This window comes from Chionomys nivalis, chromosome 14, assembly GCF_950005125.1.
Source record: "Chionomys nivalis chromosome 14, mChiNiv1.1, whole genome shotgun sequence".
Taxonomy (NCBI): domain Eukaryota; kingdom Metazoa; phylum Chordata; class Mammalia; order Rodentia; family Cricetidae; genus Chionomys; species Chionomys nivalis.
The window spans coordinates 7,454,980-7,482,776 of record NC_080099.1 but is presented as its reverse complement, the minus strand read 5'-3'; the positions used below and the strand labels follow the sequence as shown (position 1 = coordinate 7,482,776).

Below are 27,797 nucleotides of genomic sequence, written 5' to 3'. Positions count from 1 at the left end.
CCCCTGTGCTGCTCCAGTAGTGGGGTGTGGGGCAGGGACTCCTGCCTAGGAGGGGAACAGAGCCCGGTGGGCAGGCAGCCCCTGTAACGGAAAGCAAAGGACATGCCTGGCTCAGGAGACCAAGTCAAAGTCACAAATCTGCAACTTCCAGGAAACAGACAGTAGGCACACGTGTATACGCAATCAAGTGTATGTTCATCCAGGCCTACATGTGTGTATTAGAACTGCAGATTAACCGACTTTATACATTGGCTGCTTTCTGAGAGCTCATCAATGAGGGTGTGGAGTGTCTCCAAGGAAACACTTCTTCCAGTTCTTTGGACACTCTGCCCTTCACTCCCAGACCTCCCTGACCCAAGGACATCCCAGGAGCCTCCTCCTGTGTATCCAAAGCTCGAGAATTGCCCTCCAGGGCTTGGTATCCCATCATTGTCCAGATAACTCTTACCACCTGGCACCCGGGTGAGTGGAGGGCAGAACTCATGAGCCCGGCACGGTGAGACCAGAGCTTCTGGGTCTCTGCCCTGCCCACCTGCTTCCAACTGGAAAACAAAGAACAAAGAAAGGAGGAAGGACAGTTGGAGAACACTTCCCAGGAGGATTTCTGTGGGAAAGGAACTGTGTGCCCTTTCCTGCTCTCTCCGCCCTGAGGCAGGCCCAACTTCTGCATACCCGGCATTTCTCCTGTGCACCCCCCTTCCTATTCCACACCGTGCCTCTCTCTAGCCACCAAACAACTCCTAGCAGCTGCCGCTGATCCGCGCACACATCCCTGATGTTTTAATAATGAGAATGCTTTAGGCCACACCTGCCATGAGTTATTTACTAAAAAATGAAAATCAAAACAAACACAATATCGTGAACACAGCACGAGGGAGTAGAGGCTGAAGGATAAGCAAGTCACACGGCGCTTCTGTGAGTTCCTACAACTTGGTGTCCAAGTGATACCAAAACGGTTGCTGGTCAAGTTCTGAAAGTTGGTTAAGTTCGTGCCAACCCACAGAGCATCCACAGACATCCCTCAATCATCAGGAGACAGGAAACAGGCTGGGCACCTTGGCCCAAGGTCAGAGAACCTCGCCATGCCACAGGGCTTCTGTCTCCTGTAGAATCAGCACCTATAGTCAGACACCCACTAAGGTGTCACAGATTTGTGCCTAGCTTAGAGATTCTAGACCATTAGTGTCATTGGCTGCCCAGGCCTCCTTCCTTCTCCAGTCCTGGTTCCAGCAAAAACAAGGTTATCATAGGAAGTTACTGCCTGGGGCTTTAGGCACATACTGCCACATTTGCCTGCTGGGTGAGCTAAGTATTTTCAGGGGTTTTGAAGTCTGCATCTTGGTGACCTGAGTGGCTCTTCTGGAAGCAGTAGCCCATATACCAGGGGCAGAGCTGGGTGCCAACCTGTGCAGGGTTGCCCATGGCAGGGGCAAAGGTGCATGACCACTCCTGTGCCAAACTTCCCGGCAGTGTTTGCATCTGAAGACTATGTGCATATGACCATCATGTCCCAAGGGAAACCTTCCGATGGGGCTGGAACCCTTGCATCTGCAATGCTGGCCAGGCGTGGTGGGCAGTGTCCACATGCCATGCCTAAGCTTCCGTAGTAGCTAAGTCCTCCTTTGCCTTACAGGCGCTTGCCCTGGCAAAGGTCTTTAAGACTAGGCTGCATAGGTCCCAACACATCACACTCCTGCCACTGGGAGAGACTTCCGAGTAGATTACAAAAAGACAAACTGTGGGGATTGTCGTCAGTCAGATGTGTGTCCTGCAAGCTCAGGACCCGAGCTTAATCCCCAGAACCCATATTCTTGGGGTATGGGGGGAAGTCAGATGCACCCATCTCAGGGGATGCAGGGAAGCCAGGTGCTGGCTATGAAGGGAAGACAGGTGGATCCCTGGGCTCCAGGGCCAGCTAGCCTAGCCTACTTGGCAAGTTCCGGGACAGTAAGAGATCCCCTCTCTCTAAAAAAAAGAAAAAAACAAGAAAGAAAAGAAAAAAAAAAAAAAACTAGTGGTGGCTGGAGCCTGAGGAAATGATACCTGAGAATGTCCTCCAGGCTCTCTGTGTGTGTGTGTGTGTGTCTGTCTGTCTGTCTGTCTGTCTCTCACACACAGACACACTCACACCACACACATATACTCACATATACACACATACCAAAACACACACACACACACACAGCCCTACTGTCTTGCAGCTAACAGTTGTATATTAGAAGTGAGCAATTATTTCCCACCTGGGTTTCCTCCTGAGGCAGGCATGCTCTACAGGCAGCCCCAACTCTAACTAGCAATGACTCCCTGCAACTTTTCTCAGATGGAAGGCCGTGAGCAGAAATTTGACCGCTTCGTCAGTGATTGCTGACGGAGGCATGTGGCCTTGGACACTCCCTCCCAGTTGGGGTTTTAGCAGTTTGGCAGATTCTTAAAATTCGAGACTGGTGAAAGCTTCCAAGCCAAAACACCCCCAGACCTGACTGGAGACAACCAAGACCAGGTACAGCCTCTTTTCCCTCCTGAGGACATGAAGCTGCAGTTTGATTATCTGAGACCGGTAACAACTAAGGTCTAGGCGGTTTGCATTTAAAAATCCTCAGCTCAGCCGGGTGGTGGTGGTGCACTCCTCTAATCCCAGCACTTGGGAGGCAGAAGCAAGTGGGTCTCTGTGAGTTCGAGACCAGCTTGGCCTACAAAGCAAGTTCCAGGACAACCAGGGGAGCCTGAGCTCCAATCCTCAAAGATTGATGTCATCTTATTTTCCCCTGGAACGTGGAAGTGTGTGAGTTCCCTTTCCTCACAAAACGCTCAGAGGAAACCAAAGGCCAACATCCCCTATACTGATGGAGCTTCGCGTTCACAGCCTTCTTGAACATCCTAGCTGAAACAGCAGGCTAACTGTCCAGGCAGAAGTAAATGAAGCAAGGCCCATCCTCCAAGTATCAAACTGTGAACTGACACCAGAAACAAGAACCCAACATCTCAGGCACCCACTACAGAGGCACAGCAGGAGTGGACAGAGAATTCCATACACAGCTCCCAGGTCTTAAGTGCTCTGCCTATAACCCCAAAGGTTCTAGAAGGCAGCCCCATTCTCTAGGACCAGTGAGTTCTTGGGCTCTGGCTCTCCCCAAGGAGGCCTGGGTACAGCCCTGCTCTGGAGCCCTATGCCCTCCTGGTATTACATAGGGCTCATGTGAGGGCTGACCCCATGGAACAACTTAAGAGTTGAGGACATCACAGAGGTAGCATTTGGGATGCAGGCTTTGGGATCAGCTCATCCTGAACGCCTGTCCCGGCTTTATCAGTTATCATCTGGACACATTAACAAGAGACCTCCTTGGGCTTTTGTCAGTGATGAGGTGGCTGTGTGGGGACCTGACATGGTCCAGTGCCTCTTTATCTGCAAAGCCTCCTAAGATATGGATGGGGTGACAGAGACTTCTTCCCAGTCTCAAACCAGCCCTCCCTCCTTCTTCTCCAAGTCCCCAGAGACATCCAGGATCTTTGTAGCATAGAAAGAAGATGGGTGTGGCGCCCCACCAGGTGAGACATTCTCCTGGAACTGGGGCAGGGAAATCAAAGGCCAACGCCAAAACCAAGAACAAACAGCAGATAGCTCTTGAGAACACAAAGTACATGTCCGTGGACCCACAACCTGTGGCAGCCTCGCCCTTTTCCAGCCTCTGCCTGGATGTCTTGTCTGTGTGTGTCACTCACTAGAGGAGTCTGGCTCTGCTGGGTGGAGACGCTACAATGCTCTCACAAGCACAGGGGAAGGCAGTCTCTGTGAGCTCCCAATGCTGGTCACTGACTTTTCCCAGTTTCACTCAATACCTGACTTTGAACACTGCACACTGATGAGAGCTAGGGGGAGATGCAGGAGAGTCAACACGCTTAGCACCTAGGAGGGTGGTCCTAAAACAAGAGCTAAGATGCTACCCTCAGGATGCAGTAAGAACCGCTTGGAAATAACATGGCACTAGGTTTTTCCCAGAAGAGAGTGGCACTCAAGGGACACAGTACTGGTCACTGGATATAAGTCTGGGAATCCTATGGCAAAGTACTGGGAATCGTATAGACAGAGTACTGATAATCCTTTGGTGTGATACTGAAATTTGTATAGATAGGGGACTAGGCCTTGTATAGACAGGGTATTAGGAATGGCTGTAAACGGCTTGGTTAGTCACAGAACCATCTCCCAAGGAGCTGTTGTGAGCACCACTAAGTCCACAGCACAGCCGAGTTCACTGGGGAGATTCTGCTCCCTGTAGCCACCAATTCATTTGCCCCTCTGTGCTCTAAAGAAGGGCAGGGCCTTCCTAGACTCTAGCTTGCAATGAATCCACAATCATCATGTCTCTAATGAGCCTCCCAGAGCCCAGAGTCTGGATGTTCTTGGCCGATGCCAGAGACACGAAGAGGCCAATTGGCCTCCAGAGCCCTGAGGTGGGCTGTCACCACCAAGGACCCGAAGACCAGCAGGAGCCAGAACGATCTTCACAGACATTGTGTCCTCTCTGGGCTGCAAGGATCCTGGATCCACAGAGCAGCTATCCGAAGTGAAAATCCCCTGATGAGAGTGGTTGGGCAAGCGTGGAGAAAGACAAGACCTGGATTTGTTGTGAACATCTACAGGCGTATTTAATCTTATTCCCACGTAGGATAAACTCTGAGCTACTCCGATAACCTTAAATGCAAGAGGACTGGCTGGCCCTTTTGAAGCTAACACTTGTGCATAGCATCAAAGCCACTGGTATCATCAAGGCATCCAACATCACAGCCAAAGCCTGAAAGAAACAACGGCTGACATAAACAGATTTGAACGGAGCACCCGTTTCTTATCATCTGAACCAAGCCGGCTTCCCTGAATCAAAGCTGTTTGCCAACCTGCCCCACCCCTTGGGAATGCTATTCTTCAGAAAGCAATGGCTCGTGCATCCAACCCAACTCAGCAAACATGCCACTGAAGCCGCAGACACCGTTAAAAGCCATCCACCAGCCCCAAACCAGTTCCTTTTTATCTGAATTACTCATGTGATTTTGCCTTTTTATAGGCAAGTCCAGAGATCTTACTGGCTGAGGACATTAGGACAATAAGACATGTCCCATGAGCCTGTCCTAGAAGGAAAGAAAATGCCTCTATGGAGAGCTGGCCCGAGCTCTGACACACAGCACAGGTATGCTGTGAAGTCTGGATGGGATGGATGGACAGCCATTTAAACTTTAGGTACCTCAGGTTAATCCAAAAGTCTTTTCATGTGGCTGTGTAGTGGCATGTCGGTGAAGTGCCTGCTGTTTATGTAAACATGCCTGAAAAGTCATGTAAAGCTGGGAGCTGTGGCACACATCTGTAACCACAGCACTGGGGGCGGGAAAGTGAGTGAATCCTTGAAGCTCACCTGCCTACCAGCCTAGCGGAGTCCGTGTGCTTTCTCAAAAAAAAAAAAAAAAAAAAAAGAAAGAAAGAAAGAAAGAAAAAAAGAGAATAGAAAAAAGACATCCAAAGTTGACTTATAATCTCCACATGTGTGTGCATGAGCACATGCGGGCATGCTTGTGCATACATGCACACACACATACACACACATACACACATACACACACACACGTACATACATACACTTCACACAATTCCTTAAAAGCCACAATCTGAAAACCACATCCAGGAACAAGCTAATGTGAACTGGCATCTCCAGACACGGGCACTCTGGGGTGCGCTCTTCCCACACTTCAATAGGTGCCAGTGCCCTGGTTGCACACTGCCACCCCTGGCCCACTCCTCCCCAGGCTCCGCAGCAACACAATGGTGGCTCTGCCTGCATAGAAGGTATCTGCCACGGCTATCACTGAGACTCAAGCATGTCACCACACGACTGTGCCATTTTCCACAGCAACATCCAGTTAGAGCCTGCGGCTAAAACCGTGAAACCCTGTCCACTGTCCTTATTAGAGCCACAAATGTAATTTCTTCAGTTGTACCAAGAACTCAGTGTCACTCTTGATCTTTGCCATGGAGCTAACTGGAGCACCCTGAGCAGGACAGGGAGTGCACACCACAGAAAAGAACAAACGAGATCCCCAAATGAAATTCAAAGTATGAGGGAGGCACCGTACCCAGGATGGGTGGGGGTGGGGATTCACCCCAGGGAAACTCTTCAGGCAGACCAAATCTAGGGGACACATGGGAACACAGCCTTCCAGGGATACCTCCAGGTCCCTGCTGCCTGGTGCTTGTTCACTAAGAGCATCTGTGGGGAGGGAGTCTGGCTTCTAAGATCACGGTGATGGTCAAATCACCCCACATTTCCTCTCCACGGGAGCTCCAAGCTGCCTGGAGCAACCATTAGTGAGTTTATGGAAATCCATTAAAAGGGACCAGGAAACATATTTTAGGTGAAGCAAAACAGTGGGAAAAGGAGAACTTCAACCCCCAGGATAGAGTGGTGTTTGTGTTAGCTCACAGGAATTTCATGACCATGAGATAGAGGCCATAGGCTGGCAGGCCAGTAGGCTCCTGTCAGTGCTCCTAAGCAGAGGAAAACAACATCAACCGCCTTCCAGGGCCTGTGACGCTGGCAGGCTGCGACGGGCAGCCAGCCAGCTGTGCGCCACCAGAAATACCCAACCAAAAAACATAACATGGGGACAGATCTCATGTTTAGAGGAGGTTTGCTGTTTCCCTGAAAAAGAAAGACATGCAGTCAGTTTTGAACTGTGTCCTCGTAGCTCTAACTTGGATTCTTGGCCCCCCAGAGGATGACTGATCTGGAGAAAATTCCTTTAAAGGGGTGACCAAGGTGGTGTCACTAGCATGAACCCACATCCAGGTCTGGGGAGTTAAAGGAAGGCAGAGGAATGACCGTGGAACACGGTAGAGATGATAGCGATTTGGAAGCCAAGGAAGGAGTCGCAGAAGGAGCCAGCTGACCACACACGCATTCACCTTGGGCTTCCAGCCCCTGGGAGAAAGCAGATGCCTGGTGGGAAAGCCACCAGTCTGTGGTTCCTGTCACTCCAGCCCCAGTAAGCCACTCACGTGCTTACCTGAATCTTAATTTTACAAGGATCTTACTGCTACGGCTTCAGTTATATTTTAGGACATCCCTCTTCCCTTGATCTCAGGAATCCCATTAAGTCTCAGTGAGTGACAATGGCCTTCACTGTCCATGAACCACAAACAAATCGTGTAATGCTGATGGCTGTGAGCTGGGAGGCCAGTGTTGAAATATTCTTGGTTTTAGTTAAACACAGTGATAGTACGGTAGGCCCAGCAGTTGTTTATGTATTTTAACTTCCGGTATTTTAGATAAATCTTGACAGGTTCTGGTAACATGACTTGAACTGCCAGCCCTTTGAGGTCCTGGGACAGAGGGAGAGACAGAGGACAGACTGACAGAAGCCTGTATCCCGCAAGCCAACAGCTCTGTTCCGCCCTCCTGCCCTCAGTTCACATCAGTCTTCCTTCCCATTGCTGCCCCTTACAGAGCGTCCAGTAGTGTCACTCACAGCCGGTCACTACATCCCCTGGAGTAGCCCCAGTCCCACATGGCCGCATGGCTGCACTGTGACAAGAACCCAAAAACTCCAGCTGAATTCTGGAGCTAGCGGCCTCACAGTCACTAGAGATCAGGGTACCAAACACTAGGCGGCCATTGTTGGGAGCAGTGAGACCCCAGATCCTGAATTTCTTGTAATCCCCTGACCTGAGTGCCTACAGCTGCTCTGAGCACGAGACCTTCAGGAGTTCCTGATGGCAGGAGAGTGGTTTCTGGTGGGTTTGGCTGGGGCGTGGCTATCTCCATATAATCTGCCCCTGAACACAATAAAGGGGGCATTCTTGGGGAATTCAAGGATGACCCGTGTCGCTGTCTTTCTGTCTGTGTTTGTGTATTTTAACCTCCAGTCCCCTTGCCCGAAGCTCTGGAATTGGGGTCTAGCGCACCGAGTGCCAACACGGGGGGCACGGTGGCCTGAGTGCCCTGCAGAGACGGAGATAGGAAGGAGGCAAAAGGGAAGCACCAGGCCTTAGTCCCTGTGACATGACAGGCGCCTGGGCCAGAGGTGCCTCAGCACATGGAAGTGGTCCAGATTCTGGTGTCAGATTAGATGCTTTAATGCCTCGTGTGAAAACCCTGGAGCAGAAAGCAGCCTGCCAGGCGTCACAAGGGGCACACCTGTCCGGAAAGCTGTTTAGTTCAAAATAAAAACCCTGAGCTGGTTAAATGAACCTGGTAAATGGCAAGCAGCCCTATACATCCTGTTTAAAAGAAAAACCAACAACTTAAGAGCGGAGTTTTGTAACACGCTCTAGCTCCCTGTTGAGCAGACTGCCAGCAAGCATGAGCTGGTCTCCTGGGAGGCGGTGGCAGTGTTGGTGCTGGAACCCTGGTGAGCTGGCTGCTCTGGGGAACCGTGGAGCAGAGAGCCCATCTGCGCCAGCATGGCGACAACAATTAAGGCAGAGAAAGGAAGTTGGTAGGCAGCAGGCAGAACACACAGGGGGATGACTGCCTCGCTGGGCTTACTCAAAACACATCTGTGGGTGTCTGATGACCCTCAGTCTGAGCAGAACGGCAGCCACAGAATTCTAGAGCAACCACCCTGGCCCAGGCACCTGTGAATGTAACCTCCAAAAAATTAGTGTCTGTGAAACAATACTTTTGGGGGTCCCCTAATCTAGTTTGAGGTGTCCTTAGAAAAGGAACAGGCAGACAGAGATGGCCCGTAGGGAGCTGCCACCAGAGGAGACAAGGGGGTAGGGACATGCTACATGTACCAGCACACCATATCTCTACAGAGAAGCCAGGGCAAGGCTCTCCTCCACCCCAGCCACATCCCCTTCTGCATGCCCCCAAACACAGTTCAACCCCAGTTGGAGGCTGCTTACCTCATGTATGACGTAGGGGACAGAGACTTGGGCTTCGCCCACTGGTACGGGGCCTGTGGCACCGACAGATACTGCTCACAAAAGGCACCCTTGCGAAGGTGCTGGAAGGTGAACTCCTCGGGTTGGAAGTCAGAGGTGGGTGGAGTGGTGCCAAGGTCTTCCCCAGCTGGCTCTACCTTGAGGGCCACTGAGGGTGCGTGCTCCAGGGTTGTCTTTCGAGACTTGATAGGGACGCCATCACCCAGGTCCAGGGTGCTGTCAGTGGTCAGGGCGTTGATGGCTGCCACGATGGCAGAGCTGGTGTACTGGGTGGTGTTCCCGAGCCAGGTGTCCTCGGTCACGCTGACCCGAGGGGAGCCATGTGGGGACGGTGTGGGCGAGTGGTGGGGTGAGCAGGAGGGCTGCCGGCCATTGAGGCTGTACTTGCGTTTGTTGCAGGGGGACGTGGGCCGGGAGCCACGCGCACCGAGCCAGCTCTCCTCGGTGACGCTGGCGCGTGGAGAGGTGGATGGGGAGTGCCGTGGAGATCCCAGAAGGTGGCAGGCACCCAGGCCTCGGGGAAAGCTCTCCTCTGGGTCCGTGGTCTTGGGAGACACGCAGGGTGACTGCCACGGAGAGGTCTGGGGGGACGCGTACGGGTACGAATAGTTGGACTCATAGGAGGAGGCCTCGGAATTACAGCTCCGTGAGGACAGGCTGCTGGCTGGGCTCAGGCAGGAGGGGTCTCTGTAGGCTTCCAGGCTGGGCAGGTGCAGGGTGGCCGTGGATGGTGACCGCTTGCAGCTGGGAAGCACATCTTCTACCTCCACATCGTGGAAAAACTGGCTGCCGCCATGGTGGAGGCCCAGGTAGGAAGTGATCTCAATTCGAGGACTCTCCAGAGTCGGGGCCCCATTGGGCCGGGTGTTTCCAGAGGACAGAAAGTACCCCGAGGGCCCACTGTCCACAGCCCCTCCATAACTCGGGGGATGATTTGCTGAAGGAACAGCTGAGATGCCCGGGGTGGATGTCTGGAGGTCATGGCATGGGGCTGGCAGGGAGCTGTGCGCTGTGGGAAGGGGCAGAGTCGAGGTGATGCCAGGGGATGCATAACTGTAGTGTTCTGGAAGAAAAGAGAAAGAGAAGAGATGAGGCCAGGGAGCAGCATCAGATACTCACAAAGGCAAGACCGGGGCATCCCCTGAGGACTCCAGGCCCCAGGAGTAGGCTGCCCCAAGGACTCCAAGGTTTGATAGACCTCACTCTGTTCTAGCACGAAAACCTTCCTCAGCCAGATGTCCCCCGCCAAATGCCACACAGCTGTCCCTTACTGTCCTCTCTATTTAAACTCCGCATTCCCTAGCCACTGTAACGATTTCATATCCTACTCCAATAGCTGAGTTATCTTCTCCAGTTTATCCCTCCCCTATCCCTCTCTCTGGCATGCATCACCAGCTAACATACATTTTTATTCTCCCATCCCTCTGACCAGTAGAAGCCATGCTCCAGCCTTCTGGTTCATGGCTGTCTGCGGAGCCTTGGACTTGCAATTCTAGCATTTCAGAGGCTGGACAAGGCAGGGGGAGTGTGAGTTCTAAGCCAGGTGTTCATTGTATTTCACGGATGGCCGTGCACAAGTGGCAGGTGATGGACAGAAGGATGGACAGCAGCTGGGCAGATTGTGGAGGGAGGGAGGAAGAATGACAGGAGCACAGGTCAACGGAGGTATGTGCTTTAGACTCAGGGACCCCGACATTTAAACAGGTGTTTACAGGAAATCCGCTCTCCAGCAGCCCACATGCTCGACTGCAAAGAGCACACTCAAAGGATGGATGTGAATGTGAATTCTGAAGTTTCTCTATGCTACCGAGGCTGGCTGGTACCTGGAAATCTATCTTCCAGAGCTTCTTAAACAAAACAGATGGTTCTAAGGCACGGCTAGATCTCCGAGCCATTATGTGCTAATTATATCTTGATAAACACTTTTTTAAAATCATTATTCTAATTAGCACTCAACAGGAAAGGCTTGCTTCTGGATTTCTCGTCAGGAAAGGCTCTCAGCATCCCAGAGCCATTCACGTGTGTCTGGAGACAAGCGTCTCCAGGTCTCTGAATAACGGAAATCAGCACAAAGAAGTCCTAGCTCCACACCGGGCTTCCATGCCCGCCTGGGAGACGAGACAGTGTGCTCAGGGAAGGCACACCTCGCTGTTGATCCCTGGTTCAGAACCAGCAGGGGAAACTCCAGGAATGTTAGGGTCTCGGAGCACCAGCCAAACCCTAGGATATTTCTGAGGAGGAACAAACCAGGCCTCGGGTAGGTTAGAAAATTCCCATCACTGCCTACTGCAGTCTTCTCCCATTAATGGGGCGCTCACAATCCCTCCAGCCACACAGCAGCCTCTTTATGAGGTAGGCAAGGGTTCCACTCCAGAGTCCAGCAAGAGGACACATTGTAGTCCTCAATTCCTAGGTCACCATGGCCCTTTGGAAAAGACTAGAGCTGAGACAAAGCGGAACAAGGGACAGCTGGAGGAATCAGTAGCAACTCAAACAGGAAGCTGCCTTTGCGCCAGGTGGACCCTGCAGCCAAGGCCGTGGTTGGAGGGTCCTTGTAGTACAAAAGCACCGCTGCCCTTCGGAACGCCACAGCTCAAGAAGCTGGAGCCTAACGCTGAAAAGGACACCGTTCTAAATTACTCTAAAGCCACTTTCTAGAGAAGGCAAAGCTTCTGAAGAGACAGAACTGGTGGCTACTGCTGTCTGGTCTCAGAGTAGGCCTTTGCTGAGTTCCTAAGCTCAGGCTGTCTTCATAAGCACCGGACAAGATTGTAGAGCTGTCCACTCTCATTAAGCCCCCCTTCAGGTCCAACTGTGTATCCCAGTCTTGGACAGAGGCAGGCCACCCCCAGTACCCCAAGTACAGCCATGGGGAAGACTGATAGGGGTGGATACGGACTGCGGTGGTACATAATAAGAACACTAGTCCCAGAGGACCCAGTAGGTATGAGATGAGCAAGTGGGAAAACCAGGCCTAAGACAGACGACCTGGCTGCTCTGTGAGGTCACCCACAGGCATGTCTGGAGCAGGTTACCAGGGACCCCATGCGGGAGCAGCATTGATAGATGTCTACGTCCAGACACCGTCTTCTCTGCTGTTATTGCCAGAGGCTGTCTGAAGACTCATCTTGGCAAAAGGAGGAGAGAGGCAGAAAGGAGGGGGAGGGAAGGGGGAGGCCCGGGAAGGAGGGGTTCTCAATGCATCCTATGCTTTGCTGTCGCACACAGGTAGCAGACACAAGGAAAGATGTTGCTGCAGAGATCTCCAGCAACCTTTTCCAATCTGGAACTTTCAATAGAAAAGCACAATCAGTGTTCCATGGTTCAGAGGCCAGGATCTGCCCATCTTCAGATAAGAATTCAGGTCTTAACTAGTCCACCAAAGCCAGAGTGTAAGGTGGGGACCCCAAAATGTCACCGTGTCATTGCTAATTGGAATACTGACGGAAGGAAGAAGGAAACGATAGTCTAATACGGTGGGTGCTTTGGTAACTTATTTCAACAAAACTTTCAGCAGTGTTGGGGGCTTGCAGTCACTTAAACTTGAACTAATGTCTGCCTCTCTTTCCTCAGTTCACCTCTGAGCTAGGATTTCTGGCTTGGTGCTCCTAGGTGTACGGCATCCTCTGAAACATGCTCCCTTCAGGAAGTTTCTCTGGAGGTCATCACTTCGCTCCTTCTGGTCATCTCCCAAGGTCTTCAGAAATTATAGACTCCGTTCCACCACAGATGGGTGACCCCTTCATGACCCCACCTGTTCATCACTCAAAGGGCCCCTGAAGATGAGGTCATCTGTGCTCTGCCCTTCAGCCTTCTGAGCCGTGGTACCACCAGGGTCCAAGCAGGCATGGGGAGTAGCACAGCAAGGCAAATTTTTGCCAGAGGCGCCACTTCTGAACAAAGGTGCCGGAGGTGCACATTCTAAGAACGGTGGTGACCACACCCATGTGGTACCATGGTTGCTCAAACAGCACCCAGGTGAGCTGACTTCACAGGCCCCAGCCTAATCAGCTTGGGAAGTCAAGCTTTGCCAATATTATTCTGCCACATGTGTCTAGAGCTTTCTGCAAAGCAGGAAGCCTGCCAGTAAATAACCTAACACTCGAAGGAATGGGCTTTCAAGACTGGAGAGATGGCTCGGCAGTTGGGAATACATGCTGCTCTTGCAGAAGACCTGGGTTCAGTTCCCATCTCTCACATGGTGGTTCACAACTACCTGGAACTCTAGTTCCAGGGGATCTGATGCCCAATTCTGACCTCGGCTGGCACCAAACACACGTGTGGTACACATCTATACGTGTGGGCAAAATACTCACACATAAAATAAATCTTTAAAAAAAAAAAGAACTGGTTTTCATCTTAAAGGAAACCAGCTCTGGAAGACGAGGCAGTATGAGCCTGAGGCTAATGAGAAACACTGGTGTCCAAGCAGCTGTGTGTATGCTGGGAAAGCCAAGCCCAGGGCTTGCCCAGTTCTCCACACAGAGGTGTGGCCTGAAGACCCGGGCCAGCCCTCCACAGTCTTGAGCTGCAAGACCCCAAGGAGGCACACCTGCGATTGTGCAAGACCTGGCTCTCGTGTTCTCCGTCCCCCACGTGAAAGGATCCTACGTACTCCAGATCGGGGCTGGCCCCACAGCTGACCACCTTCTCTCAGTAGGAAGGGGAAACTGGAAGGCTTCTCTGGAGACTCCGAGCAAAGGGCTCTCCTCAGTCCCGCCCCGACACCCCTGCAGTATACGAGGCGCGGGCCTCAGCTGCCTGTGGAACTGCAAGATTCCAGAAGACAAGGCCGCGGCCGGGAGAGGGCAAATGGCATGGCAAATCTCTGCTTGTCTCCTTGGGGCTGCCCTAGCAACAGGTTCTCTAAGGCCCCAAGAAGGAGGAAGGAGGAGGTTTTTCTCACTCTGGGCCCAGATGCAGGGGACAGGAAGTTGTGGGATGTGGTGCACAGGCCCCAGGACATTACGAGAGGGGCCTTTACTTAAACCAGAATGTTTAATAACATAGTATTCAACAGGGCAAAATAAAATCCTAAAACTAACAGGTTAGGGAGACAGCTCAGTAAGTAAATACTTGCCTGGCATTGGAGGAGCCTTGGGTTCAATACCTAGCACCACATAAAGCAGGCTCACCTGTGAGCCCAGCACTCGGGACGGGGAGGCAGAGGATCATGAATTAGAGGCTATCCTGGCTACACAGTGAGTCAGACTAGCATCGGGTTATGTGAGCCCCCTTCTAAAAACATATTAGAAACAAAACTAACTAACCTACACATGAATTTCCTTGGTCAAACTCCAGAATAAAAGCTTAAATGCCTGTTTGTGAGAGGTGTGTCTGCTTCTCGGAGTCCTCTGGAGTAAGCATGCCCACTGACTCTGTGGCAGGCAGCTGACTTCAGCTGAGCTTCCTCTTGCCTCAAAGCCTGGGCCTCTGGGGGCAGGGCTAGCCCTTCACCTGCACTAACTTCCACCTATATATTCAAAGGGGTTTCTCTGTAGAGTCTATAGGGAATGCCAAGCTTCCCAGTAACTCCCTCACCAGTCCTGAGATGTTGGAAGCGATTATGTAACATCGGACACTGCTGTGCCTGGCAGCCTGGCTTTTGGTGGGTCACTAAACGGAGGTGCAGGGACCACAGAAGAGCAGCATAGTCGAAAGCAAAGAGTTCTCGCAGTTCGCCCTTTACTCTGCCACGTAACCAACGTAATGAAGGCACAGCCGTCCTCTGCAGGTGCCACAGGTCATCGGGCCCTGGCTCATTTCTCTCAGCCACCCTGCTGCACGCAGAACTCCGTGTGGACGCGATGGGGTGCAGGCAACACTGGGCAAACCCAGAGTCGTTTGGCCGGCCAACTCCTACCGGCCTCAGCAAACCAACAAACCAGTGCTGACCAAAATACTCTGATTCTGCGGGAAAATTTACTTCAGCTGTGCCAAGGCATTGCTTCTGAAGAGTACATGCCATGAAAGCACCTGGTATATCTTAAGACACTGCAGCTGCAGGAGAATGCCTGCTGGCCACCAGGTGACCTATGGCACCTGCTGGGAAATCACTCTGTAGGAGCTCTCGTTCAGGGCACTTGGCATCTTGCCTGAAGTTACGACAACGCTGTGCGTCCGCCACACCAACGTATGTGACGCTCTCCCATAAGCATAGCTATCAGAACCACCACCAGAACTCACTGTTTACACACACACAGCACGGCACTTTACAGCCAACGTTCACCTTTCGTTTTAAGGAACACCCCTTTAGCCTTTCCTCGCACTACACTGCAGGACTTGCTCTAGAAATAGAAGCAGCAGGAGCCTGCCAGCCAGGTCCTGTCCTCCAGATGCCTGCCCACCCAGGTCTTTCCACACGCCATAGCGCCTGTCTGCAGGGGTGCGGGTGAGGCTGAACGTTTCTACACTTAGAGCTGAAACAAAAGAAGACGACAGGACAGGGGCAGCAGAGTTCTTGCTGGTCATTTAGCGCGTTGGATGGTGCTACCCAGGGAGGACAGCGTGGAGGCGACTGTGCCAGTCCTGGGAGGTGACAGACAGCAACAGGTTCTGAAGAACTGTCACACAAGGATGTGCTGAAGGGAGATTTACAGGCTAGAACTGGGCTTGCTGGAGTAACAGAAAATGTCACCCAACGATCCACGAATAAGCTCACCGCAGCAGGCTTAAGGGTCCCGTGTCCAGCCTGGGTCCACATCTTTCCTCGAAGAACTCCAACATTCCCCCGGGTGCATAATAAAGCACTATTTTCCATTGTTCGGTTTCCAAGGTGCTCTGCCCAGCCGAGGGCTTCCTTTGAAAACCTGATACAGAGCTAACAGATCCTGCTCGCACGGAGAAGTCTGCCGTTGATTAAACCGTCTCTAGAACTTGATCACAGGGAGGCTGCTCCAGCAAAGACTGAAACATCAAACCTTAGCACACTCAGGGCACACTCTCCTAGGGCAAGGTCCACTCCCTCCCGTGGATTCCTACAGTGGGGAGTGACAGACCAACATGGGTTCCCCTCCATCCCGCTGGGAAAAGAGAAGTTGCACCCCTCAACAGAAAACACTGGAGAATAACAGCTCTCCCAAATCCCATGGCAGCAAAGCCCCCTTTGCACTGGAACACTGGTTAAGCCTGAAGCCGGTGGGCAGAGCTGTCTGGGCCCAGGGCCTTGGCCAGTTTCCTCTTGAGTTGCCACGGAGACAGAGCTAAGCGGCCAGGCCAAAATAACTTACAAAACAGGAGCCCTGGGGCGGGAAGCGGCACACCCGCCTCCCAGCTGACAAGCAAAGCAGCTATTTCCTGAGCCCTAGAAGGAAGCCTAGGGCCCCGGCTTCTCCCCCAAAACTGACCCTGGCCCACTGGTTGGCAGGGTGGAGACAGAAGGATGCCTGGTATTGGAAGGGAGTGTGGGTCTAGTCTTGTTAGGCCCTCGGCTGCTTACTCCAAAACACCCTCTCTCTTCTCCACTCACACATGGCTGCTGTACAGCCACTACTACTAGCATGTGCTGAGCGCTTTGGAAATAGAGCACCAGGTACCCTTCCCTCCAAACAGGCTGGTAAGGCCCAACAGGGCAGGTACACCATGGGAGCAACCCAGTGAACCTGCCTAGGCCCATGGCAGCCCAGCCTGCCCTCTATGGCTAAGTGGTAGGGGGACCATGTCCCCTTGTTTTGAGGTAGCCAAGATCTCTTTCTAGAAAGGACTTGAATTTGTGTGCTCAGCATGATCTGTAAAACTCAAGGGTTACTTGGTTTTGCAATTGATCTCAGAAATGTTTGCTCATTAGTGAACGTAGGTTTAGACCCATTCCAGACAATGCGAAGGTCTTTCTACCATTCATTAGGGACTGGAGAGTTTGGTAACTTCATATGACTAGGCATTATAAATAATGTAATTGGGGAATTAATAAAATGTAATTATGATATTGGTAATAAGAAAAAGTCCGAGTCTCTCTCTCTCCCCTTCTCTTTCTCTCTCTTACACACACACGCACACACAGAGAAATGTAGCATATATTTACATGTATAATGACTTCCAGCACCTTCTCTCAACACTGTGAAAGAGAATAGAGTTTGTCCCAGTGCTGACCTCCCTAGCTCTGGGCTCTCTCCAGCGACCCGTGACCTGCAAGCTGCAAGCGCTGGACTTAGATGGAGCAGCTCGACTCACAATTCACAGGGACATCCACAGGCATATCCCTGCACCTCTGTGTGGCTCTAGGGTGCACTCTGTTCCAGGGACACTGTATCATTAGGGCCACACCCAGCCTGAGCTATCGTGAGACACACAAGGCTTCGCCTTTCCACTCAACTCTACTTCAGACAAAAACCATCAAAAGCTCCTTCACGTGCCTGAGGGGAGGATGTGACCTAAACCCACTTGCCACTCAAAGTTCAAGGAGCCACCTGCTTCCCAGGCCAGAATAGAGCCCGGGGCTCCCAGGAGCCCCTACTCAGTGTTTTCATGGATCACAGCAGAAACCTGCATCCTGTGTTCCTTCCACGAATGGGCCTGGAGGACTCTCAGCTTTGGCATTCTGTGTTTCCATATGGAAAGACCCTAGTGAGAGAGCTGCTGTGTCCAACTTTGAGTCAAAGATCCGAGGGAAGGATGCTAGTGGTGCTGAGAGTCGCCAATGCTGGCCTGAGCAAGCAAGCGTGCGCGCGCGCGCGCACACACACACACACACACACACACCCTTGCCCTCAGATACATAGCTTAGGTCTGGGGAGATGACTACCAAGTTAGCATCCCCTCCCCAGGTAAAAAGATATGATAACAGTCAGCAGGTCAGCAGGATACTCTTCCCCCAAGCAGTCCACAGGTACCTGGACGTGGTTCTGGATTTTTATCCCTGTCCCTATTGTTGGGCCTGTACTCAAACAAGTGGGTCACAGAAAGGCAGGAAGGCCCTACCCAAATAACAGGCAGCTTGGGGAGCCCAGGAAGGTTATGCCCTACCCCATGGCTTTATCCCTAAAGAGACAGCAACTAAAGGTGTCATAGGCGAACCAGAACCATACTCATCCAAATCCAACATGGACACCCTAAGAAGAGGTCAGGAGTAGGCTCTTTTGCCTGGAGCATGAGAGAGAATTCTGGAGAGAACTCAAGAACACCCCAGGCACTGCTACAGCGGCCAAATCCAACTTCCCCAAAGCAACAAGACCAAGAGAGTCGCCATTCTGAGCCCCAGATCTCTTCCCATCAGGTCTTCAGATCCTGCCTGCCTTGGATGCCACTGACCCCAGAGCCCTGTAACCTGGGCCTTGGAAGAAGGAAAGAGACCAGTCAGGAAAGGGTTTTAGCTAGCAAGCGGCAGATGATAGTTGCTGGGTGGTGACAGCCAACTTGGAGAACTCACTTTCAAAGGCAAACAAGATGTTGAACTTTAAAGGGGGAGGGTAGTGGATGTTATGGGAAACATGACACGCTCATTTCAGAGGTGCCCTAAAAGTGTCCTGTCTGTACCATCCCCACGTCTGGGATGCAGACCCCAAGGAAAGCACAGAAAGCTGCCTGGGGTCCCTGTGCAACTTGGACCAGAAAGTCAGATGGAGAAAAGAGTCAAACTGCTGGGGGGTGCGGGGGCGGGGGGCTGACATTGTTTAGGAGAATCAAGTTTGGGGAAACAGCACATTGACTATTGGCCTAGCTGGAAGGTTTACTTTTGACGGAGAGAAAATGAAAGACAGGTTCTGGTTGCTGAGGTGTGGACTGAAAACCCAAGCGGTGGAGCCTTCCTGCTGAGGGAGCTGCGGTGGCGGTCAGCACAGGGCCGGGCCTCCTGGCTCCGGGATCCCGAGGCCCGGCGGTAGCAGTCGGGCTCTCAGAAAGGGCGGCTTCCGACCGCCCTCTGGCAGCGCCGCTGACCATCTGTCCCCGAACTACGAGGTCCAAGTCCTGCGCCGGACACAGCCTCCCCTCGGGTTAGGGCCTCCTGGAAGGAGGGGCGAGCCCTCTCCCGCGGCCGGGTGCTCCGATGCCAGGAAGTGCCCGGCGGGTGAGCGTGGCAGGCTCGCCCCACAGGTGGCCTCCCGCCTCCTTGCGGCGGGCAGTAACTTGGTCCCCGTCGCTCGCTCCTGGCCGCACAGGGCGGCGGCCCGGGGTCCCGACTGCTGCCAGGTTGGGGCGGGCACCGGCGACCTCAGCAAACTCAGGCCCACGGCGGGGTGCAGGCGCCCGCCGCCCCCCGCCGGACCCACCTGCGGCCGCGGCACCCCCGCCGCTCTGATCGAACTCGAAGAGGAAATCGAAGTCGAACTCCGGGTCCTGCTCCAGCCCTGTCATGTCGGGGTCGCGCGGCACTGGTGCGCCCGGCGCTCGCGCGCGTCCCCGGCGTGACGCGGCCCCCGCCTCCTGTCCCCTCCCCTGTCCCCTCCCCGGCCTCCCGCCCCGGTCCCGCCCCTGTCCCCCCGGGTGTTTCCGGGTTTACATAAACAAGCCGCTCGCGGCCGCCGGCTTCCGAGTTTTAAATAAACTCCGCGCGCGAGCCCGAGCGCAGCCTGGGCTCCACTCGCGCCCGCAGGACCGCGCGGTCCGAGGGACATCCCCGCCCCTCAGCAGGATGCCTGGTCCCCCGCTGGATCCCGCGCAGCTCCTCGGGTCCCCGCCTCCCCGTGGGACTTCGGTCTCCCGTAGGATGTCCCCCTCCCCGCAGGAACCCTGTCCCCGCAAGCAGCCCCGTCGTCCGCGCCCCAACGTCGGCACTGCCGCTGCAGCAAGGCAAGCGCAACAGCCTAGGGGTGCACAGTCTTTCCAGACCAGAGCGCAGGGCCAGCGGCGCTGGAGCTACGTCCTGGACCCGTCGCCGGGCCTCGCAGCTGGTCCCCTGGTTCCTGTTCAGCGTGGTGCGCAGTCCACAGCCGAAGGAGGTGCCCTGGGTCGTGCTGTTTCCCTGCACCAGGAAAAAGACCAAGGCTACTGGATTAGTTCAAAAGTTCGAAGAGAAAGGAATATATATATATATAAAACATGACCTCTGCTGATCTATCTAGGGCTTCCTCCAGGTTGCTTCCTGAGCTGAACTCCTGGAGGAAGAACCCCACCTTCAAGGAGGCATCCCAGAGCCCTCCTCAGAGCTGAACAACTTCTAGCAGTAAGTGCTGGAGTAACTAAGTAACTAAGTCTGCTTTTACTAAAGAAATTGTCTGAAAGCGACAAGAAGAAGTGGGTGGGGGTTCCTGAGGTTTGACACAATTGCTCACAAACCATTCAAGCTTACCCATGGTGGCCACCTCATTCCGTGGGCACCTCACTCAAAGCAAATACTGTTCATGCGCTAATGACCTCCGTCTTTCGGCTCCCAGAACACTACACACTCCCGTTTTGATAGGGGTGACTCCAGAGCTCCCAGAGGCTGACTGGGTGCTGGGTGTTACCTACTCAAACAGTGCCTTGAACACAGTGATCAGGAGGAAAAGGCTGGGCCTGTGCGGACCCCATCCATCTTTTCCTGTTTCTCCCAACTTTTTGTTCTAACTTTCCTAGTGTCTTGGCACCACATAAACCAACATCTGGAATATCAGGGAAATGGTGGCCAGTGCAGGAGAGGCCAGTATCAGAACCCTGGAGGGAGGGAGGCAGGAAGGAAAAGAGGAGGAAGGTCGGTGTCAGTATCTGCCACCAGATGCAAGTGTCCTCTGTGTCCTCCTCCTGCCCTGCAGCCCTGGGGGATGGCTTTTTCCGGAGGCTAACTTGGGCCTCACGTGGGCTGCCACTTCTCCCAAGACCCTGTTTCAATAGCTGGCTTTCTCCCGTGATAAACTATAGTTCAGTCTGGCCTGATTTAGTTTCTAATAATAGTTCTTACTTTGAGATGCATGGTGGAGCCTTGTTTGGTTTTAGTTTGCTTTTTGCTGACCTTCGGGGAAATGGAAGTTCTGTTTTCTGTGGAGAAACCTCGATCTCTCTTCAGCCACCTTTTCCCCAATTACACATAACCCTTCTTGTCCGATTTTTGAATAAAGCTTTTTGCTAAAGTTGCAAAGCACTTGTCTTCTGCTGCCTGCATGCCCCCAGATGCTGAGACTATAGGAAGGAAGCCACAGGGCCTTTCTCTCAGGGGCTGCTCTGGCTCCCTCCTTGTCTGCTCACTAACACAGGAGTCAGTCAACACAGCTACTTATGAAATGCTCCCACATGCCTCTGCCAGCCTCCTTGCCTTTCCTCTACATGATATGAAGCTTGGTTTGCCAGTTCCACAGACACTCCACTTTTGATAGAAGTGTTTAACTTGGACTACTTCCTCCCAAGTCTGTAAGATGTTAATGGGCTGGCTCCAGGGCTGAGTGTGATGAAGCAGGGTACAAGGCCGCAGCATTTTCTAATCTGGATTAGGAAACAATGCCATGAAACTAAGTGGCTGAGGAACAGGGCAAGCTTTGTTCCACTCCGGAGAGCCTGTGGGGTGTTGTGTGAGGCAACTCTGATGCCGTGGCTACCTACAGGCTTGTGTTTCTTGGAATTTTTCAGAGCAGAGCAACAAGGCCTTCAGAAATGGCTGGGCCTGGTGAGCCTCCATCCAGATGCCCACCAAATGGGAAGATCTTAGAGAGAAGCTGGAGCCCAGGTCAAGGCCTCCTCAAGAAGGATAGTGTTTCCCCGTGGTCCTCAGCAATGCTGGACACTGACCTGCTTCATATAGTTCCCTTCCCCTGTATGGGTTTGCCTGTCTCAGGCCTGGATCACACAGTCTCTGGTTAGCACAGTTACGTACACATACTCTCTACAAAATATGACCAACATGATTTGGTCAGAGGACATTATTACCTCCAGTCCACTGCTTCAGCAAAGACATTTCAAACTTCCTTTTCTAGGCAGGTTACACAAGAGATGACCACTACCCCACCCCACGCACACACACACACATAATGACTTTTCCTTTTGTACACACACACAATCATTTTTGTGTGTTTTGTTTTGTTGACACAGGGTCTTATACTGTAGCCCGACACTGGCCTGGTACTTGGTTTCTTGCCCAGGCTAGCCTCAAAACTCATGGCAATCCTCCTGTTTTAGTTTTTCAAGTGCTGAGATTACACCTAGGATTATGGGTGAGCCGTCAAGCTCAGCTTAGAAGAAAAGATTTCTTATTGAGTAACGAAATAGCAACTCTACAATTAAGGAAATGTAGGCTTTAAGTTCCGAGGGGGGGGGGATGATGAATGTGTGTGGAAATAAGTGTCAAAAAATCCACAATCCAAACCACAACAAAAACACTGTTAATTTTCCTGGCAGCAAGAGCTCCTTCTGTGACTACCGACATATCCTTGACAACATTTAGGCCTCTTTAAAACTGAGGGCGATGGCACGGTACAAGCAATACCTGCTCCCTTTGACTCAAATCCTCTCTACCCAGGACAGCCGACCCTGAAAATCTGAATCCATTAGTGATGAAATTATAGGTCTTGAGTTTGAAGATAAGCAAGGTGTCCAGGGCTGACTCTGGGGACCACCGCTGCCCCTGCCTGACACACTCCTCAGAGTCTCACAGGAAGCTAAAGTTTCCTTCCAAGTGCTTGTCTAAAGGATGGCTGCCCTCATAAATAAGAGCACCCCAACCCTAGCAGGGGTCCAGCTCGTGGTCATTAATTTAAGTAACATCTTCAGAGCCAAAAAGGAATTAGGACGCATGACTCCCAGGTCCCATAGTACACAGGTCAGGTTATCTTAATCTCCTGCTGAAGAGTCAGCCATCCTTTAAAGGGTGTTCTAGAGACACCTGCAGGAGCCTACATGTTTTAAAAGTTATTTTACTGGTTCCTGTGAAGGGACACAAAGGGTCCTGGGGAATGCTATCCTTCTGATCCTACCAAATCAGGAAAGATTCCAGCGTCTATTCTTTACCTGGAAGAAGCAGCTTGAAACCTGGCAGTCCTTCTTCGATCTTTCCCAAGGCGTTTTCTAAGGCAGAACTTGAGAAGCATCTAGCAGCCTGGACCACTTGGGGCCAGTTGGCCAAGCCCTTACTTCGTGAGAAGCACCTACCATCGGACCCACTTGGGAGGGTGTAAGACCCTCCAACTTCATGTCATGGATTCGCTCTTCACCTTAACGGGTGTTCTTGCCTCATCTGATCTCCAAAGAAGCCTCACTTCATCCTAGGGTGTCCCCACGCCCTCATCCCCCCAGGTTCTGACGGTCCTCCCCCCGACGCGCCCCATCCTTAAATCTCACCCCTGTGAATCAAGTTTCCCCAACTGGGATCTCCGAGACCCCAGCCAAAGCCAAGTTTGAGTACTCGGCGTTAGAGAAGAGGAGACACCTATTGGCAAGAAAGCGCGCTGGAAATCTGGGCTGCGCCGGGGAAACACCAGGGGGACACCCTTCACAGTGTGTGCCACGCTGTCCGGCCAGACGCCCGCGCCCCTCCCTAGACGCTCAGACCGGCCCCGGCAGCCTGGTCCCGGAGGAGGGCTAGAGATGGGCGAGGGGCGCGGCGGGCGGGCACTGGGGGCGAGGGCACGCGGAGACGAAGGAAGGGGCGCGGAGCTTACCTTCCTCGGCCGCCTTCATGGTGCCTCCGGCGGGCGGCACGGGCCGCAAAGTTTCTCCGCTCCCGCAGACTGCGGCCGGAGGGCCGAGTGGAAACTTGGAAGGGACTGGAAAGCTGGTACTTGGCATCCACGCGGCGGTGGCGGCAGCGGCGAGCAGCAGGAGGAGGAGCGGGAGCTGGCGCGGCGAGCAGCCCCCGGCCGGCTCCCTAGTCGGACCTCTTCCTCGCCGACACGCGCGGGGCCGGGCTCAGCGCCGCGAACTGTGGGGAGGTGGCATGCGGGAGGTGTGCACGCGTGGCAGACCTGTCTGCGGCCGGGACTCGCCGCGAGTTCGGAGGTGTGTGCCGCTCCCGGGAGCCGGTTCCGAGCCGCTCGAATCCGCGCGGCGACTCTGCCGCCCAGTTAGGAGCCTCTCGGGCTCACTCTGACGCAGGGCCGGGCTCTGCCTTCTGCCTTTTTAAAGCTGGAAAACACCTCCCCCGGCTCCCGCCCGCCCGGCCGCTCCCGCGCCCCCTCCCTGCAGTGACATCACGCCCCTGCCCTCCCGAGCCGCCGCGGGGCCCGGGGGACAAGTCGCGGAGCGCCGCCCTCCGTGTGCAGCGGCTGCAGTTCACTGGGCAAGCGGGGAGCCCTGGTTTGGGCAGGGGTACCCCGGGGTGGACCGGCCAGTCACGCGGAGAGGGAAGGGACTCAGCAGGGGGTAATGAGGACTCAAGGGACTGGAAGGGGCTCCCAGAGGTGCGCAGTGGCACCCAGAGGTGGGCAAAGGTGTTCAAGAGGGAAAATAGGGGTGCGAAGGGAGGTGAGGGGAGACTTAAAGAGAAAAGACTCTTGGGTAGAGTGGGGACTTAGGGACTGGCGAGGATGAAATGGAAAGGAAAGGGCTTGCTAGGGTGCGATAGGTGAACGCGACAAGCCTGGACGGCCCCAGTTTCAAGGGGTGTCCTGAGAGAGTTACTCTCCCCTTTAATGAGGGACTGGGGGGGTACGGGCGGCGGGGGAGGGGTGCCGAGACGCCTTGCATGCTGAAGTCATTATGTAAAATCGCAGGCTTCCCCCGCTGTGGAAATTTGGAAAAGCGCTTCCACTGGCAGGCGGGAGTAAGGAAATTCCCATCCCGCTAAATTACTAACAGATTGCATGGGCGTCCCGGGACAGCCAGATATTGTCATTTTTACTCTGTAAATATCTGAGCAACTAGATTTCTTGCTGTATGAGAAGGAGAGGGGCAGCGCGTCTAGGAGAGAGCGCCCACCTACACAGCTCCTTCTCCGTGTCTTTGCCCTGCCGCCCGCGGGCCTGAAAGGGGACCACAGGATGATTTTTGTAGTGTGACCGTGAGGTTTCTGGCTTTGGAGGAAGTTGGTGCTTGGGAACTTCTGCGGATTCTGTCCCGCCTCGCTTCACACTTTTTCTCTTTCAAATCTCCCCGCATCTTCTAGGGCGCAGCTCTTCTGCCAAAAGTCGACCATATTTTCTTGTTGGCTTTGGATGGAAGACATAGGAGGGTTGGGCAGTTAGAACGTCTGGTATATAGAAATCATAAGTCTATTGGCCCACACCTCATGAGCGTTAAAATAAAACCACAAGGCATAAAATCGTGTCTGGGTGTGGGGCAGCGAGACTGTGGGGCGCGAGGGGCGTGTACTGAGCCAGTGGCTTCACATTCCCCCAAACCTAGGGAAATCTGTTCCAACAAGCAAGCAGAGCTCACCAACTTGGCCCCATGTTAAATAATATGAAAGTGCTTGTATAAAACCCATTCACTCCACCAGAAGCATCTACCTGCTCCTTCCAGTGTTCCCTGAGCCACCCTTTTCCTACCACAGCGGAGAAGCGCAGCGGTGGGGGCTGCATGGCCACAATCGATGCCTAGCATGTCTCAGGTGTACTGCCTGCTGGCCTGCTGCTCGCTTGGAGACCTGGCCGCGGTGCGGACTTCTTGCCTCTGGCCTTGAGAGGAAGGGGCCACTAGTATAGGTCAAGAGGATAGTGAGGGAAGCGAGGCTGAGGGTGTCTCCGCGACGATGTGGAGAGCAGCTATGAAGTAGCTGCGAGCTCAATGAAGATGCTGGGTGCTGGGGTGTAGGGCGAGGATGCCAAAGCGGAACCCCCCAAAACTGCTGGGATGCGCGGAAGCCTCCCTGCGCTACTCAGAAGAGGCCGCCGCTAGGGGGTGCCAAGACCCCATTGCCCAAGACCCTTTTCTCCACCCCACCTCCCAAAAATCCATTCTTCAGTGAGTCCTAGTGTCGCCAGACAAGGTGCCAAGATTTTGCCCTGAGAGTTTCCGCCCCCCCCCCGCTCCCCCTCCCGGACCAGGCGGGGCAGGGCGGAGGCATCATCCGCGGGGCGTGGCGGTAAGACTAAGGCCCACCCGAGAACTTGGGGACTCCGGAGGCCAGAGGAGTTCCGATGACACGTCGCGTCAGACACACTGGCCTGTCCGTACTCTTGGACTTTCCGGACGTGACTGGCTATGCAAAGCTTGGAGGAAGGGGCCAGGACTCTTCCAGGATCGTCTTTCATCTCCGCTCCTTCCTCTTCCTCCTTCCCCTTTTCCTCTTCATCTTCTCTCCTTTCTGCTCTTACCCTTCATTTCCTCACCCTTCATTTCCTCCCCCCTCTTCTTCCTCCTGCTCCTCCTCTTCCTCCTGTCTGCTCCTCCCCCTCCTTCTCCAATAAATAACTTTTCACCCCATCCAGAAAAGCCCTTTCCTGTCTGTCTCAATGCCCTCCTTATCCCCCGCGGGTGACGGAATCCCGGGCCTGTTTCCCTCTGTTTAATGCCGTTGCCGGGACCACGGTGGCCGCACGCCAGGCGCAGGGAGTTCCGGAGGCAGCGGCGCAGGAGCTCGGCCAGCTCCACGCTGTCCGCCAGGCCCTGCGGCCACCTCGGGCTCAAGCCTCGTCCTGTGGCCGCGCTCCCTGCGCGTCCCTACCGCCTCTTTTCCTCTTCCTTCGGCCTCCTCTAGAGGAGGTCTGTTTATAGCTGCTACCAGGAGAGACGTTACACGGGTTTTATTTTAAGGGTTGGCGATGACTAACAAAGTTAAAAGGAGCTTAGGACAGAAAACAAGACTATTTTTAGATTACTGTTGCTTCTGTGGATTATTGGGGCAAATACACCCCTAGAACCTTACCATCTACAAAGTGTCTTGGACGACAAATCCTTCCTCCTGAGGCGCACTTGGGTATCCACCCAGAGCTCAAAGTTTCCAAGAGCCAGGCAGTTGTTGATTCTAACCTGGTGCGAAAACACAAATGCCCAGGAAACCCCAGCAAGATAGGGTGGACGCTTCTAGTGCAGGAGCCTGAGTTGCCAGGGGCCGGATTCTCTGTCCTGCAACTTGGAGCCTCCTTTGGCCTATCCAAGAGCTGCGCACACTGCACTGTGGGCAGGTTCAGGGCACCAGGCTAGGGAAGACTTCTTTGTACCACAGAGCCACTCATCCACACGCATTTTGCTTGCATAAGCTACGTAAAACATCTGTAGCTAAATACTCTTGATCTCACTGCATCTGCATTTGGAACCACAGAAGTGGTTTCTTTACAACTCCCATTACTGCACCTGAGGCTTCCGACTGGATGCATCTCCTTGGCACCACAGCACGGGGCTCAGAGATGTTGGCAAGGCTGGGGAACTGGGCCTTCCCCAGATCCTGTAGATGGCAAGATTAACAAGCCAGAATTCAGGGACGATGTGTTTTTAGAAGATGGTGTCATGTAGCTGAAGCTGGCCTTGAACTCTTGGTGCTCTTGCTTCTATCTCTGAGATTCTAGGGTACCAGGCTTTTTATTTTATTTTATTTTATTTTATTTTATTTTAAGCACTCCAGTGAAGCCGCCCAGCTGTCTTGACTTGTTAGTTCTAGCACCGTCACCAGCCCTTTCTCAGACCTTGGGGTATTTTGAAGGATCATAAATTTGGTATTCAGAGAGCTTAACACTACAGTTTTGCTTGTGAAACACCTGTTTAATCCCTTGCCCCTCTTCCCTGGACAAGTGCAGAAGCCTTCCTCTGCCTTAACCAGCCTGCCATCCATTTTGCTATGAGGCCTTATGGTTTGGGTCCAAGAGGCCCGGGAGGCCATGGCTAAAGACTTGTTTTCCAGCTGATGGAGTCATGGGCATGTGATGGGATCTTCAGGCGATGGAACCCAGTAAAGAGGAAGGTCACTGGGTGGAGTGCCGTGCTCTCGAAGAGCCTGTTGAGAACCAGATACCCAGCTCCGCTATCCAAAGTCTCCAGGTCACCAGCTCCCTCCCAGTGTGCTCTGCTGCTTGCATGTTCTGCTTTCCCTGAAGGCAGTGGAGCCCAAGACTGTGAAGGCCTGAGCTAAGATAAACTCCTCCTCCTTCAAAGTTAA

At 53.3% G+C, this 27,797-nt stretch overlaps 1 protein-coding gene across 3 annotated transcripts in view; it reads right to left on the bottom strand.

Moving 5' to 3' along the window:
* Nfatc1 (nuclear factor of activated T cells 1) overlaps nt 1–23,844 on the bottom strand; it is a 110,469-nt gene extending 86,625 nt beyond the window's left edge. For 2 of the 3 annotated variants that reach the window (XM_057788747.1, XM_057788749.1), the window contains exons 1-2: nt 23,428–23,844; nt 8,891–9,992 (exon numbers count right to left, since the gene is read on the bottom strand). In XM_057788747.1, the coding sequence (XP_057644730.1) occupies nt 8,891–9,992; nt 23,428–23,554 (1,229 nt within the window). In that variant the 5' untranslated portion in view covers nt 23,555–23,844. Of the gene's footprint in view, nt 1–8,890; nt 9,993–19,134; nt 19,264–23,427 lie in introns of those variants that run through there. The other variant, XM_057788748.1, reaches the window with a different exon arrangement.
* Between the last annotated feature and the right edge of the window lie 3,953 nt (nt 23,845–27,797).